General features: G+C 46.1%; 1 protein-coding gene across 2 annotated transcripts in view; it reads right to left on the bottom strand.

The window, feature by feature from the left end:
- Nucleotides 1–4,296: 4,296 nt before the first annotated feature.
- LOC119455491 (zinc finger protein GLI3) overlaps nucleotides 4,297–14,408 on the bottom strand; it is a 64,642-nt gene continuing 54,530 nt past the window's right edge. The window contains exons 9-14 of one of the 2 annotated variants that reach the window (XM_049668825.1): nucleotides 13,034–13,291; nucleotides 10,990–11,178; nucleotides 10,176–10,338; nucleotides 9,520–9,624; nucleotides 6,299–7,390; nucleotides 4,297–5,791 (exon numbers count right to left, since the gene is read on the bottom strand). In XM_049668825.1, the coding sequence (XP_049524782.1) occupies nucleotides 4,680–5,791; nucleotides 6,299–7,390; nucleotides 9,520–9,624; nucleotides 10,176–10,338; nucleotides 10,990–11,178; nucleotides 13,034–13,291 (2,919 nt within the window). In that variant the 3' untranslated portion in view covers nucleotides 4,297–4,679. Of the gene's footprint in view, nucleotides 7,391–9,519; nucleotides 9,625–10,175; nucleotides 10,339–10,989; nucleotides 11,179–13,033; nucleotides 13,292–14,408 lie in introns of both variants that reach the window. The other variant, XM_037716897.2, reaches the window with a different exon arrangement.

The following is a 14,408-nucleotide window of genomic DNA, read 5'->3' as shown; positions in this document are numbered from 1 at the left end:
CCACAAACATGCAAAATTTGGAAATCGAACCCACGACCTCTCGGTCCGCGACGATAGATCGCCGAGCGTTTAACCCATTGCGCCCCAAACGCATTTGCAGAGAGCTACACAGACGCGCCTTATATATCTAACACTCCTCCGTGTACCCGCGCTCTTGCTCGGGGCGGTGCCGCCGCCTACGAGCAGAAAAGAGAAGTACTGCATTATGACACTAACGCGCACCGACAGTGAACGCTTCGGTGGTCTCAGCACTACGACGCCTCGATGCCAGCATTCGAAGGGACGCTGGCATCAAGAAGCACTACCAACGCCACCTAGGTGGCGTTCACCGTACTCAGCACAGCGGAGCGTGGCCTCCGCAATTAGCTCTAAAAATGTTTCTGAAGTTGATCGCGGAGGCTGCAATTACGACGCGCTGTACGCGCTGATTTGACTCGGTGACGATTCACTTACGTGCTTTGTCTTGCGCGTTGTATTAGTGTGTCAGTTACGTGCTTCGTCTTTCGCGTTGTGCTAGCGTGTGCAGCGTAGTGCAGCTTCCATATGCACGACGGTTGCTCATGGTCATCGACGTTGGTAGTCGTGATGGAGGAGACGTGCCACCAGGCGTCAGCGTGGGTGCATCAACGCCTAAGGGCGCTTTAGCCACAAAACACCAATAGACATTATATATCAATGTGCAATAAACATTACACTACTTCTGTGAAGACACGTTTCACTTTCGTGTTCTATACCGATTCCTATATAAGAGGGATCAACCACATTTTTTTTCTGTATAAAAGGCATTTTTTATTTGAACCGTCATTCTTGTCTAGTTTTCTACATGGAAACAGTTTATTTCTTTCTTGTTTCACACTTCAAATAGACGAGGTTCGTTAGACTCTTGCGTAAAGGTTGATCACTTTTTTTCTGATTTTATTTAGCCACACACTTCTAGTTTATTTATTATCCAATTACTCACCACCTCTGTTTCGTTCTCCCTACATTCAATACTGTTAGCTATTGTACAAAAATATGTTAAACTTTCACTTATTAAAACACAGTTTGTACGTTCGGTCGATACCAAAATATTCAATGGCGGGGTTATAAAAAACATTCATGAGAAGGTATTTCCTGCGTTCCTGTCTAAACTTACAAACTGCGCTAATCACTTTACTTATACCTTTTTGGAAGTCATTGGTACTTTCCTCCAAAAAAGATCATCGAAGAAGCTCTGTTGCTTTTCACAATAAAAAGATAAACCTACTTCACAAAATAATTAACTGACAACGCTTTAACATGACTTTAAAATTTAGCCATCACCTCTAACAAAATAGCCTACACTTTTTTTTAAGGTGCTAGCAGTGACACCACTATAAAACTAAAATACATGATAATGGAAAAGAACTAACAAGAAACTAACCCGGCAGCTTTTTGTAGGAATGAACCTCAGATTCGTATTCTCTGCCCCCCTTTTACAGCGAGCAGTTCACAACAAAATTTCATCTCTCAAATCAAGTGGATTTTATCTTGTTTCTGCACACCAGCAAATATGAAACATGCTTAAACAGCCATGTTTTGGCATTTGCTTAATTAACTAAATTTCCGAGCGGGTGTATTTGTTAAGTGACTTCACAGTTATTTGCAGTTTTCGCTATTGAATGTCACAGTGCTAAGTGAATGTCATAGAAATACTGTTACCGTGTTGTGTGATTACACAAGCGATGAAAGATATTTCAATTTGTAGCGCTCCGCTGAACTATCATACTTCTTCTTCCTTTGTCTTTTGCGCCCCTTTCTGAACCGCATACACACCAACTAGCCCAGCAAAGCACCTTCTAAATTTATTAAACTTATTCAAACGTTATTATTGTCATGTGCCTTCCAAGTCACAAATATAGTGAGAGAACAGGAAGAAAATGACAGCCCACTATATATCCTATATCTTTCATATTGTCACTTATGACATATTAAGAGAACACAGGAACAATGAAAACAAAGGACGTCATGGCTGCCTGGCTTTGTACTGTAGCGCGTGTCATTGTGAGCTATTTCAGGAATGCTTTGTCATGCTGAGCCACAGAAAGGAACTGTCTAGCCCGAGATTGAGCCCACAAAAATAGCAAGCTTAGATAAGAAGTGAGCACACCCTCGCTTACTTTGCGCGGAAAAGAAACATAATCTCTTTAATGTGATATAGTGCATGCATGCCCTCTTTGCTTGCGCATGGGTGTGGTATGCATGCGTGGAATTGTGTGCACCTGTCTTTAATAAGGCTTTTGTTCAAGTTCGTGCTTCTGTTTGTCTAGTTGTCCAAGGGCACATACCAATTCAGGCAGATGAGCACCGTGAGGAAACATATGTTTAATTGCATTTAAGAATTCTATCACTACTGTATCAAAGTGGCATATACATTTTGGAAGATTGGCCACCAATAGAAAAACACCCAGTAGCATGCAGACCCAATACTCCACAGGAACAACATTCCACATTTTTATACGGCGCATACCCACGAGAACTGCCCACAAGTTTATACTGCAGATACCGGCGGGAACGGCATTAGACTGCACAACCTTCTGGACCGGCCCACATCTCTAACCAGCACTTTTTTCTTGATTGGCCCGCGAAAGAGGCTAGAAAGAGATATAGCCGATACGAAAAACTCGGTGTAACTCCCGAAGGAACCCATTGTCTTCAATGCTTTCCAAACACAAAATAGTGTCCCCAGAGTGTCAAGTGACTGAAACAACGAAATAAGAATGGTGGCAATACAGGAGTGCCGTGGCCTTTGGTTAAAGCGGACGTGTCTCCAACAGTGCTCTCTAGACAGCAGTGGTGGGATGATAAGATATGTCAGCAGTGCACGGGGACCCGCATACAACGTACCTCCACGGCATCCAGCTGATGTACTGCAACAGCTCACAGTGGTATCTGTCTTGGCTCTCACAGCCAGTCCGACCTGTGCTATGGAATCAGCCTAAAGCTTCGACTCCTCAGCACTCATCTAGCCTTGTCATGTGACACGTAGGCAGTTCACGAGTTAGGCTTAGTCCTATGCTACTATCCCCCCCCCCCCCTCTCCTCAATGGTGGTCAGCTAACGATCAGACCCATCCTGTTCTACGCTTACAGGGCAGCCCCGACACATGCCAAGGCTGAGGACTTTACATGCGCTCAGAACTATGTATACTGCTTGGTAGCTTAGCATTATATTAGTGCTTGGAACGCGTGTGCAGTGTTCGTTTTTCAATGTTGTTTGGCATCATTCTGTGCTTAGTTGTATAAAAATTTGTGTTCGTATGCAACTGTGTCTGACTGTCTCTTCTCGGCCGGAAGCTGTGGCACGTATGGAATAGCGTGCAGAATAGAGCGGAACTCTTCACGTGGCAGACAGTTGTTGATCTTCGCGATGCCTCTCAGCTTTGCTGAACGCACCTGAGCAACTTGGACATGCAAATTCTGTCCAATGCATAAAAAATTGCTGTCTAAGTGCAACAATTTACACGCCTTTATAGGCTCCGAGGCCCTGAAGAGTAAAGTGAACAAATCATTTTGCGTTACATAGACTCAATAAAAAAAGTAGCAGTTACACCCAAATTGCGAAGCATCGATTGCAATAGCAAATTAGTAGACATCCCTACGAAGTAAAGACATTGGTGTTATCACCCGTATAAACTTGCAAACATTCGTTTACTAAATTACCAAGCATGGGGTCACGCGCGCACAGGTAAACATGAGCAGATCTTGCTGGATGATCGCGGAAACTCGCTGTCAAAACACGGGGGTGCGGAAACGAGGCAGCAGTAGCGAGCGAATTGAAAAATTTGTCCTGGTCCGGGACTCGAATCCAGGACCACCGCTTTTCTGGGGCAGCCGCTCTACCATTTCAGCTAACCAGGCGGCTAGCAGATGCTAGGACAAAGTCGAATTTATCAACTCGAAGCAAAGGCAAGTGTTTGATGTAATATGTTCAGCGGAAACCCGCTAGGTGGAGAGAAGTAAGAGTCCCAGACCAGGACGAATTTTTCTTCAACTGCGAGGCTTTTCTTTCGAGGAACCCGTATGGCTTTTCTTTGTAGCAGTTGCTACGATAGGGTGGATGTCTCATTTTCCATTTAATTAAGTCATCTCTGTGTACGTTTTTCAAAGTAAGTATAAGTATGCCAAATATATATGTAGCCTATTGCAATGCACAAGCCTTGTGCCAGGGTTGATGTAGGCTGTAATAAAAAAGACTTGAACATGACCTGTGCACTATGCTCTATGGGTCAACCCCAGAGATTGTCTTCACAGTTAAAGGAAACAGAGCCATAGCGAGTGGGACAAACAGCACAGCTTTAATAAAGCTACTTCATCGTCAGGACAAAAAACAAATAATTTATGAGCTGCTGTTGGAAATATGTGTACATAAAAATTGCACTTTGATAAGGCAACGCTGGTGACAAAGTTGCAACAAGGTGCCAATAGGATAAAGGCAGCAATGAAACGTGATTGAATGATACAACAAACGCACATGCAGACTCTTTTGTACAGCTATTTACAAGTGCAAAAGTTATTCCTGAGTTTGTAAGAAACCACAAGATTCAGTCTTCACATCAAAGTTGCTCTTTGCATTCACGACACCTGGAACACCTCTTTAAACATCTGTCTTTCCTTGCACACACCACAACCAGACAGCGGACATTGTAGCTCACTGCTGCTTCACTGTAGCAGGTGCAGGCACTTGGTCTCTTGCATCAGGGATGACAATGTCGCACTCATGTCATTGATCACCATGTTGCTGGTGCACAGGAGAGGGGAATGTGGATGTGGTCTATTCTCTCTCGCACTCAAGGCCCTGGCAGGGTTGACAGGGTTCTTTTGGGCAGTTGCTTTGTTTGGTGAAACCTTGGGTGATGGCACCGTGTTGCAGTTTTCTGTTGCACTTGGCTGCGTCTGCTGCTGCTGCTGGTGAAGTCCTTCTACCAACTGACACTGCTGTACCTCTGACTTGTCTGTAGTGCTGGTCACTTTGTTGCAACCAGGAGAGAGGACCATACCCGCCTGAGCAGGTGTGTCTGACGGCTGCAGCACGGCACTTGCTTGGACTCCACCCACTGGCTGGGCAGCAGGAACAGCCGGCTGGACAGGTTGAGGCTGCGAAACTGCTGCTGCAGGCTGAACAGGCACTGGTGGGAACTCCTGAACTCCAGGTCCTTCAATGGCATTTGTGGCAGCGAGCTGCTGACACTGCTGCACGTATTCCAAGGTGCGCCGATAAGTGTCCGGAGGCATGGCTGCACGTGAAGACTGGCTAACACTACGGCACTGGATCTCGGGCTGGGACCTTGAGCAGTTGCTGCACCTTGAGCATTTATGGTTGCTGAGGCTCTGGCTAGCTTGGCTGTATTGAGCATGTTTCTCCAAACAGCTGTTTCTAGCAGAGGGCGGGTAGCTGCTGCACTGGTTGCTTTGAGATCTGTGCATGCAAGCTCCCTGGCAGCTGCTGGAGTGAGATGTCCCATACGTGGCCACAGCGGATTGCACTGAGGGCGTCTGGGGAGCTGGTGATGGAGGAAGTGGAGCACTCATGGGTGATGCGGGTGGGTGGCAGACCTGCTGCGGCTGTACAACAAGATTCGGTTGAGGCATGTGGACAGCACTGTTTGGCATGGGCCTGTAGACATTTCCATTTTCTTGATATGGTTGCGCATGGTTCGTTTGGTAACTGCCATGGGTGGGTGGCTGTTGATGATGTGGCACATTCTTACAGCTTGTTGAACCACACTGGCAGTACCAGCTACCGCTGTGATGGTGGCCAGGAGAACGTGGACCTTGATGTGGCACATTGCCATGTTGCTGCTGGCAGTGGTTTGGCTGGTAGGGCGGCGGCGGTGGTGGTGGTGGTGGTGGTTGCATTTGGGCATACACTGGGGCTGGTGCATGGCCATTAACCTGGTGTGAGTGGCAGTCCTGTGGAAGTGGGTGACTTGTCTGCGGCTGATGACAGCAGTTCACTGGCTGGTTTTGAACATGGTTATAACTGCCTGCGCAACTATCGCTGTCCATTTGTCCACTGGCTGCAAATCTCTGCTGGCTGCTGCCACCATGCCCGAATTGGTTTCTATCACAGTAACTAGGAGGAGGCACGTTGTAAGTAGGATGGAAGCTTGGTTGCTGCTGCTGATGATGATAAGGTACTGAGGCTGAATATCCTGGCTGGCGGACGTGACTTGGCTGCTGAGCCTGCCTGTAAGGCTGCTGCTGGGGGCCAAAGCTAGGTGCTTGTTGGTGCACGTGATGCGAATTTTGATGGTTATGATGACCTGGAGAATGTGGACCTTGGTGTGGCACATTACCATGCTGTGCGTGCAGTGCTTGATGCATGCCTGAATGGTGAGCCGGCTGGTGAGGAACTTGGTGTGGTGGTGGAACATGTGGCAAGTGACCCATTGGAACTGCGTGAGGTTGCTGCGTGATGTTTTGGTGCTGCTGCTGCATATGCCAGCTGCCGGCAGGTTGGCAGCCTGGAACAGCTTCCTGACTAGCTTGATAGAATGGTTGGTTGCCCCCCGTGGCAACGGAGGATCCTGCTGACTGTGGACATGTGCCGCTGCCACAGCTCTTAGGCTGGGAGCCCATGGAACATGCGGCGTTTCGTTGCAGATTGGTTGCATGAGAATGACGACTGTTCTTGGCAAAGGAGGAGTTGGAATAACACGAGTGACCATTGCTCAGAGAGCCACTCGCAGTGGTTGCCCCACAGTTCTTGTTGCGGATCTCGTCATACTGGCTCACGCTGGATACAGCTTGGCTCATGGCGGAGCCCGGCCGCTCCCTCTGTGCGAGGTAGTTGATGAGCTCGTCTGGCAGCACCAAGTCATCCAGCTCTTCCACTGCTTTGTCAGTTCCGCAGCTGAGCACTGCTCCCTCGTTGGGGTGTTGCTGGTCACCACTGTACTCCAGGGCTCCAGGAGGTGCACCACTTGTACCACTCGTGGCTCCTTGAGCACAAGCACCGACCTGTGTGTTCTGTGAGCCAGGTGAGCCCAACTGCGACTGCATACTGGAAGAATCTTCATGCTCATGTAGCACTTCCATGCTCTGTGGTGTTGCAGGCGGCAGCATCATGCTGGCAGTCATGGCCGCGTTTTGTGGCTGAACAACTAGGTTTGACGTATTTGCCAAGGTTGGTATGTGGACTCTTCGGAAGTGAGTAGAGAGGCTGGAGATTGGATCGTGCGCCCTTCTCGAAGAGCAACCGCTGGCTATTGGATCGCACGACGAATTGGTTGCCAGACTGCGCGAGGCTTCGCTTCCAGTTGAGGCCTGGGGGCTTGCGTCAGAGCACATGCTGCTGTAGAAGGAGCTCACTGTGCTTGTACTGCTGCCTCTGCGACTTATCAGTAGGGTGGTCTGACGAGGAGTACAACCTGCAAGAAGAACAGACCTCTCTTCACAAAGGTTCCATTGTAACTTGAAGGATAGTTTCATGGTTTTATACCTTAAAAGGTAAAACATTCACCGATAAAGAAAGTGCCAGGACATGACATGCTTTAGGATTCCAGAAAAGTACAGTGGATTCTTTGGAAGAACAAGTGTCCAAGTTTGTTGCATGTATCACTCCAATGTCCTTCAGAAGGTGAACCGAGTGCTATAAGAAGTATAATGATGCTTTGTCATTGTGCATGGTTCAGGAACTACTAGCTCAAGGAGGAGTTGTTGAATGCTGACATTAACTAGTCTGTTATCCTTGCTTCAGCCACTGTCCCTTCTTTTCAATGTTCCCTAAAATCAAAACCATCTCAAGCCTCCATATCAGCACATCAAACAAAGTAAGTTGCTGCTGGCAAATTAAAAAGCTCGTTATAATGAAGCCGCTTTACGCAAATTATCGCTTTATTCGAAATTTCTCCTAGTCCCAACCCAAACGCATGCACTTGAAACCCGATTATTCGAGGCATACTGAATAAGCTGCTCCACTTCGAGCGAAATGTCAAGAGGTGTGTAAGCACGCACAGTCGCGCTTGGCGCCTTTCGCGCCGAGCCAAGCATTCAGCGCTGGGCGAGTGAGTGACCCCCTCTGTCACCGGCTATACCATCGCCTGTGCACCCTCCATGCTGCGCCAGCAACTTATCAGCGGCGAGCGGGTGCGCACTCACAGCGGGGCTCAGAGGCTTTGACGCCAAAGCCTAAAATAAAGGTAGCAACATTACCCCCTCCTTCTGCCCGCACACACTTTCCCTTAGTGCTCGCCCTCTCAGTTTATTAGTATTATTATTTTTTTTATTGTGACGATCGCATTGCGCAGCAGGCCAATCGCCGTGATCACCAGATCTACAATCACCGCGATCGCGGGGCTGCACGCCGCAATCAAGAGCAACTGTCATGGCGCCCGAAGTCGCCCGAACCAGGACCCTATTGGCTCCCTACCGCAGCTTGCGCAAAGGAGGCATTAGAGACCGAGAAATTCGATCCCGATTTGGCACGATTGCGATTCAAAATGCACCGCGTGACACGCACATTATGCGGGTGTCACACGGTGCATATCCAATCGCAATCGAGCTCGATCGGGATAGAATTTATTGACAGCGATTGGCTCCCTTCCGCAACTTGTGCAAATGAACCAATTGAAACGAGAAATATGATCCCAATCGGGCTTGATTGCAATTGAACATGCACATGTGACACACGTATTAGACTTCTGCATAGTTGTGCTAGTTCAACGCTTCTTTTTAAGCTTTTATGCAGTAGTCGTTTTTATCAAATTTTTTCCTGTCCCGTTCACTTTGTTATAATGAGGGTTTACAGTACTTCATTCAAAAGGTATTCCGAAAGTCCGTGCTAGTACAGCTCCAACGATATTGGGTTAAAATACAATATGGTGAGAATGCAACAAAAAGCATCCCTTCTCTCGCTTCCATGTAGATCGTCGCGCTGCTAACCAAAGATGAAAAAGCATCGAACACCCTAGCACTGTAGCCTGTGGCTGCATTATTGCATCTGTCTTTGGCAAGACACCTTTGTCTTTCCAAAGTGTCTATTATGTACCCGGGTTAAGAGCCTGTCAAGTTGCCTTCAGTGTAGCTTTTCTTTCACACCCTCATGTCACTGGAACATGGAATAAAGCCAATTCAATATGTGAGCACAATATGATGCAGACAGCAAAGGGCGAAAACTGCACAAGTGTGACCCTGGTGTCTTCCGATCACCTGGGCCACTATCTAGTACATTCGGTTTTGCCTCACGTGATTGGCCTAGATTGGCCTAGGGCGCGATATCGGTGCGGCATGGACAATCGCATGATACAAAACCGAGCATCGACTTTTCGAACATGTGCAAGATAGCGGCCCTGGTCACCACGAAGGAGTGCTAGGCACACCCAGTTGAATTGCTCTGGAAGACAATGCTAAATGTCAAACAAATAGCTCCAAAACAAAACAAAAAATGACCATAAGTGTGCTACCATTGTAGAATACACTGCCTGTTTTGCAAGAGTGCCACCAAAATGTGGTTAGCTGGTTGTGGATGCAATTACACATAGCCTAAATTATGTATTACCTGGAGCCTGAATCGTGTTTGCCGAGTTGCAAAAGCTGGCCACACTTTTCTGGTTGTCACCTCCATATGGCTGCCGGCTCCCACCATGCCGATGCAGGTGTCCACCTGGGGCAAGGAAAGGAGCATAACTTACTTTAAAAAAAGATAAAGCATGCATACAGTAAGATCGTACAAAGCTTCAGGCAAACAGCAAAGAGATATGAATACACAATGAAGAGAAATAATGGCATTGTATTTGCAAATCTGGGAGGATATTTTGTAACGAGCCTTCTCATCTTACATTCGTCTCACCAGTTGCCATTGGTCTGCACGGTGGCACACTGTTATTATTGCCAAAATTGGCCACTCAGCACAATGAATGATCAGGAATGAACAGAATCTGAGGGAAAAGAATATTTACAAAATATGACGTCTGGACTGGGTTTCACTTTGTCCATTTTCAACATTTCTTAGTATTTAAATTTCTCTGAAGAACAAACAGGACAAGAAGACTTAACTAACCTGTGCCTTTTTAACACACAAGCATTTTTCATGTTCCTGTTTAGATGTGTTCTGTGTATAGCATTACACCAATCATCTTGTATACCACTGCTCCAAGTGGTATGAACAAAATGTATAACGAAGTTCTACTGAAGCTGTCAAATGTCAACACTTGCCTATTTCACTTATGTGTGGTCCAGGTACATATGAGCCGCCTCCTATATTCTTGAACGGAGCGTGCAACTTCCCTCTCAGCCGGTTGTGGGCATTCCTTTCAGCTTCTGTGTGGTTGCCCGATGACGTTACTGCACAGGTGATTGCAGCTGCAAACTCGTCAACCTGAAAGAATACGAGTGTCGATTACAATTTGCACATGCCCTTAATTATGTAGGAGTAAAGAAAAACTGCAACAAGGGTTGACATCCTTTAACACAATGTGCCCCTTCATGCACAAACAGAGCAGAGAGAGGACTAATAATTGAGTGTACTCAAAAGTATGGAATGCTTGTTAAGCATTATCATGACTAACATTTTCTTATTGCCATAACTGAGCATTCTTTTCAGTCTCACAGCTATAAAGACAGGGAAACTTGTAAAGCATTATATTGAGTACAGTTTTACCATTCCATAGTTCAACCTCTAATCCAATCTCTATGCTTTATATGTACTCATATAAGTCAACATACAAAGAGACCCTTGTGGTTCAGATCTGGCAGTATAGAAGAACATCATTTGTTACTACAATAAAATTGTTAGCGCCGATACCTTTTCGGAAGAAGTAACTTGTCATTGTCATGCATATATATTTAGGGACATTCTGAAGTGGACGCACACATGAGTGCACGGTTATTTGCAGATTAGATTTTTAAACGGAGGCATAGGTTGTTGTCATATCTACTATACATATGGCTATGTTTGCCACTGACTTGGAAAGACCTGTAGCAATATGCAGATATTGCAAGGAGGCTCTAGGAAACATTTGACCCTTACCTCAAGGTCTGCAGGGTCCATGACATCCCAAGCATTGTCATTAGTGTCAAGGGCTTCCAGCTGGCCACAGGTGGTGGAAACACTGTTGTCACTAATCGGAGCATCCATTGAGCCTTGATCGAATGACCCAAGGCCATCCGTGGTGCTTTCTTCACAGGGACTGCTGTCATTTTGAGGGGAGCCTTGGTCCTGCAAAAGCAAAGACAAATTGCCACGCAGACGCTACAGTGGGTGACACAGTGTGCTTTTGTTCAAAATACTACACAGAAATGTGATTATTAGCAGAATGTTGGGACGTGGCAACTGCATAAAATTAAGCCTTTTTTTCTTTCTCTTTAGCTGAGGCTTTTTAAATGTTGACATGACTGTCTTACCTAAACTAAATAGGTCGGACATCCATTCAAGCTTCAATAAATGACACCAGGATTTTACAAAGTGCAATGATGTATACCGTTATGGCTTGGGCTTTACACAGCTGCACTGGTGCTTTTTATCGCCTTCAATGTAAGGGGTGCAACATAAACAGGGGTAACATGTACAACTATCTTCTGCTTGAACGTTTGTTAAAGCACAATGCAAGTCTGGCAGTTATATATGCCTGTACTGCAAGGCCGCAATAAAATTCAGTCACCGTTTTTTAAATGCAAACATCAGACTTCTTTTGAAGCAAGCTTTGTTGACTAAATTGTCTGTGAGGCTACACAGCTTGTAGTATTGCCTTGCATAGCCAAAGTACACATCTCTTAAGAAGCACTATTAATAGGGTCAGCTGATCTACAAGGTACCCATTTTTCTCCCGGGGTTATAGGCATTGTTTTTGTCCTGACAAAAAGTACCAGACGAACCCATTTATCATGAATGCCAGATATAATGATCTATCAGTTATAAGCAACCGCATTTCAGTGCTTTGGGAACAATGGCCGCTCAAGTGTTCCTATCGATATTGATGCAGCCTAAGTCAGCGCGTTGCTGCCACGCAATGTTGCAAATGATCGGCGGTTACTGCGCCGTTATCAAGAGATCATGGTTTAGTGACTCTCTTTGTTTACGCGTTGCCAATTGCTGATAGCAATTCACAGTGATGTTCTACCTTTCGAACATCGCATTTTGTTTTCCTGCCCGAAGCGGCATAACATAACTTTACGGCTCTTGGGTGGCTGACGTGCACTCGTAATGCTGAGACCGCAACGTCTGAGACCGTCACAGAATGGCGGCATGCCCAAGTAGTTTCCAAAGTTTACGCTTCTTGCTAGCTAGAACGCTTTGCTCTCTTGTGCAGAATACGGTCATGCCCTGCCGGTAGTAAAATATATGACAAGCTCTCGAATGAAAAATGCCAGCTGTGCTTGTAGTTTTGAGATTGAAACTGGGCGTCATTTTGAATGAGCTACACTACGACGCATTTCGTTCTGCAGATGGACGTTTCTAATGGAAATTTCCATTTTTGTGTGTTTTGTGTGGCCTTTACACTTCCTAAGTCTCATACTCTGAGATGCGAGAAATGTGTGTTATTGCAGTTCACGCAAGTATGAAAATATAATTCAGTACTACTTAAAGGTGAGATGCTTTTAGTGAATAAAATGATGGCCCTGCACAAGTGGTCAGGCCCCTGTAAGACGTGACTGTCAGGGGATTTCAAGGCACAAACAAACAAGAACAGGATCGGTGTCAAGTGCAACTGAGACAGCTGTTTGTTGTAAAGCACGTGTAGCTTTTTGGAACACTGTTATGTGTTCTCAGTGCAATGACAGAGTTACTGATCTAACTTTTGGCGCCTCACAACCATCTATACTTCCCAGGCAACAGAGACAGTCTGCAGGCATGAACCTCATTGCTTTTTATTTTTTGAGCAGAAGTAGCTGCACTCCTGCTTAAAAAAACAATCAGGGTGCCCAGCTGCAAGGAGGAATTGGGCAGTTGCCTCATTAAGGAATTAAATTAGAATGAGGACTCAACTAGCCACACATATAAACTAGTAGCAGCGTGATACCATTTGGATGCACAAAACCATGGCACGCCCAGGATTCGAAGCAGCTGTACTCACCTCCGACTTGACACTGGGACTGGACACACTGGCAAGCTTGCTGGCACCATCATCAGAGCGGGGACTACCCTCACTGCTAGCAGCCGGGTCCATGCCATCTCTGAGAGCCCCGCTGCCATCTCCAGGACCACCTTCAGAGCCCTTGTGCTTCTTGTTGGCATAGAACTCTGCCCCGTGCACCGTCTTCACGTGCTTCCGCAAAGAGCTCGGGTCTGTGTACCGCTTGGTGCAGCCAGGAGCCTTGCACACGTAAGGTTTCTAAAAGAATGATGAGAAATGCTGCTGTTACCTCACCTAAGACCGCAGCACACATCAGAGCCAACACGTGTTGTCCCTTTAGACTCTCGGATTCCGCACTCTTTGCCTATAGCCAATAAATATGTATGCAATATAACGTTCAAAACTGCATTTCAAAACACTTAAATAACCAAGAAAAGGCGTTTAACATCAACTATATCAATGCGTGACTACATGTGTAAGCAGGTGGTTCAACAAACTCTTGGAAGGAGGAATACTAACCCTGTTATTGGTACCCTACACCACAGTTTCACATTTAAAATGGTCGAGTTGAATCCTTGACTGGACTCTTAACAAATAAAATACATTTATACCTGTTGCCCTTTCAGTTGCATATTGTTTATCTGATAGCTAATGTAAATTATTTTCTTCACACATTCAATCCAGGTTTGCTAACAGCAACCTCGTTTTATGACAGCAGGGTTTGGTTTTATGACAGCAGGGCCATAGAATTTGGCACTCTACTCCGCCACGAAAATAGTACCAGCATCTCACATTGAGGTGCGAAATGGGGAAGATCCACAGTACAGAATGATAAACAAAAACACTTCATAGATGTACGTAAATACATTTGTACATCAACTCAATACTCTACAACCAACTCATACATCAAACACAGCGCGTACGGTAGTTTTACCAACCTTTACGTCCCGGGGGTCTGGTTTGCCAATGATCCAAAGTCTACCGAAAACTTGCAAACACTATATCTGAGCTTAGTACCATTATACAATCAGAATCTGAGGCATGTTCCTGTAGCTGCATCAGCTCTACCAATGCCAGCGCTCGGCTGCAGACTTCGGCCCCGTCGTCATACGGCCATTTTGGGGCACTGTTATGCAGGCTGCATTACTCACTGTTCATAGCAATTGTTCGCTGCCGATGCCAGTGTCTAGCTAAGCATTCTCACCAATGCCCTGATCCTATGGACATTTCGCTTCCCCAACACAGGCTGTGTGCATTGGTGGCTGTACTTTCCTCCGATATTGGATTCCGTGACTACACTGCCACATGCCAGTGCTGTCGCACAAAAACTGCTGTGGAACTCCCCTTAACAGCTTTATTGTAAAAAACAAACAAT

This window comes from Dermacentor silvarum, chromosome 6, assembly GCF_013339745.2.
Source record: "Dermacentor silvarum isolate Dsil-2018 chromosome 6, BIME_Dsil_1.4, whole genome shotgun sequence".
In the NCBI taxonomy this organism is placed as follows: domain Eukaryota; kingdom Metazoa; phylum Arthropoda; class Arachnida; order Ixodida; family Ixodidae; genus Dermacentor; species Dermacentor silvarum.
This window is presented reverse-complemented; position numbering and strand designations above follow the sequence as displayed.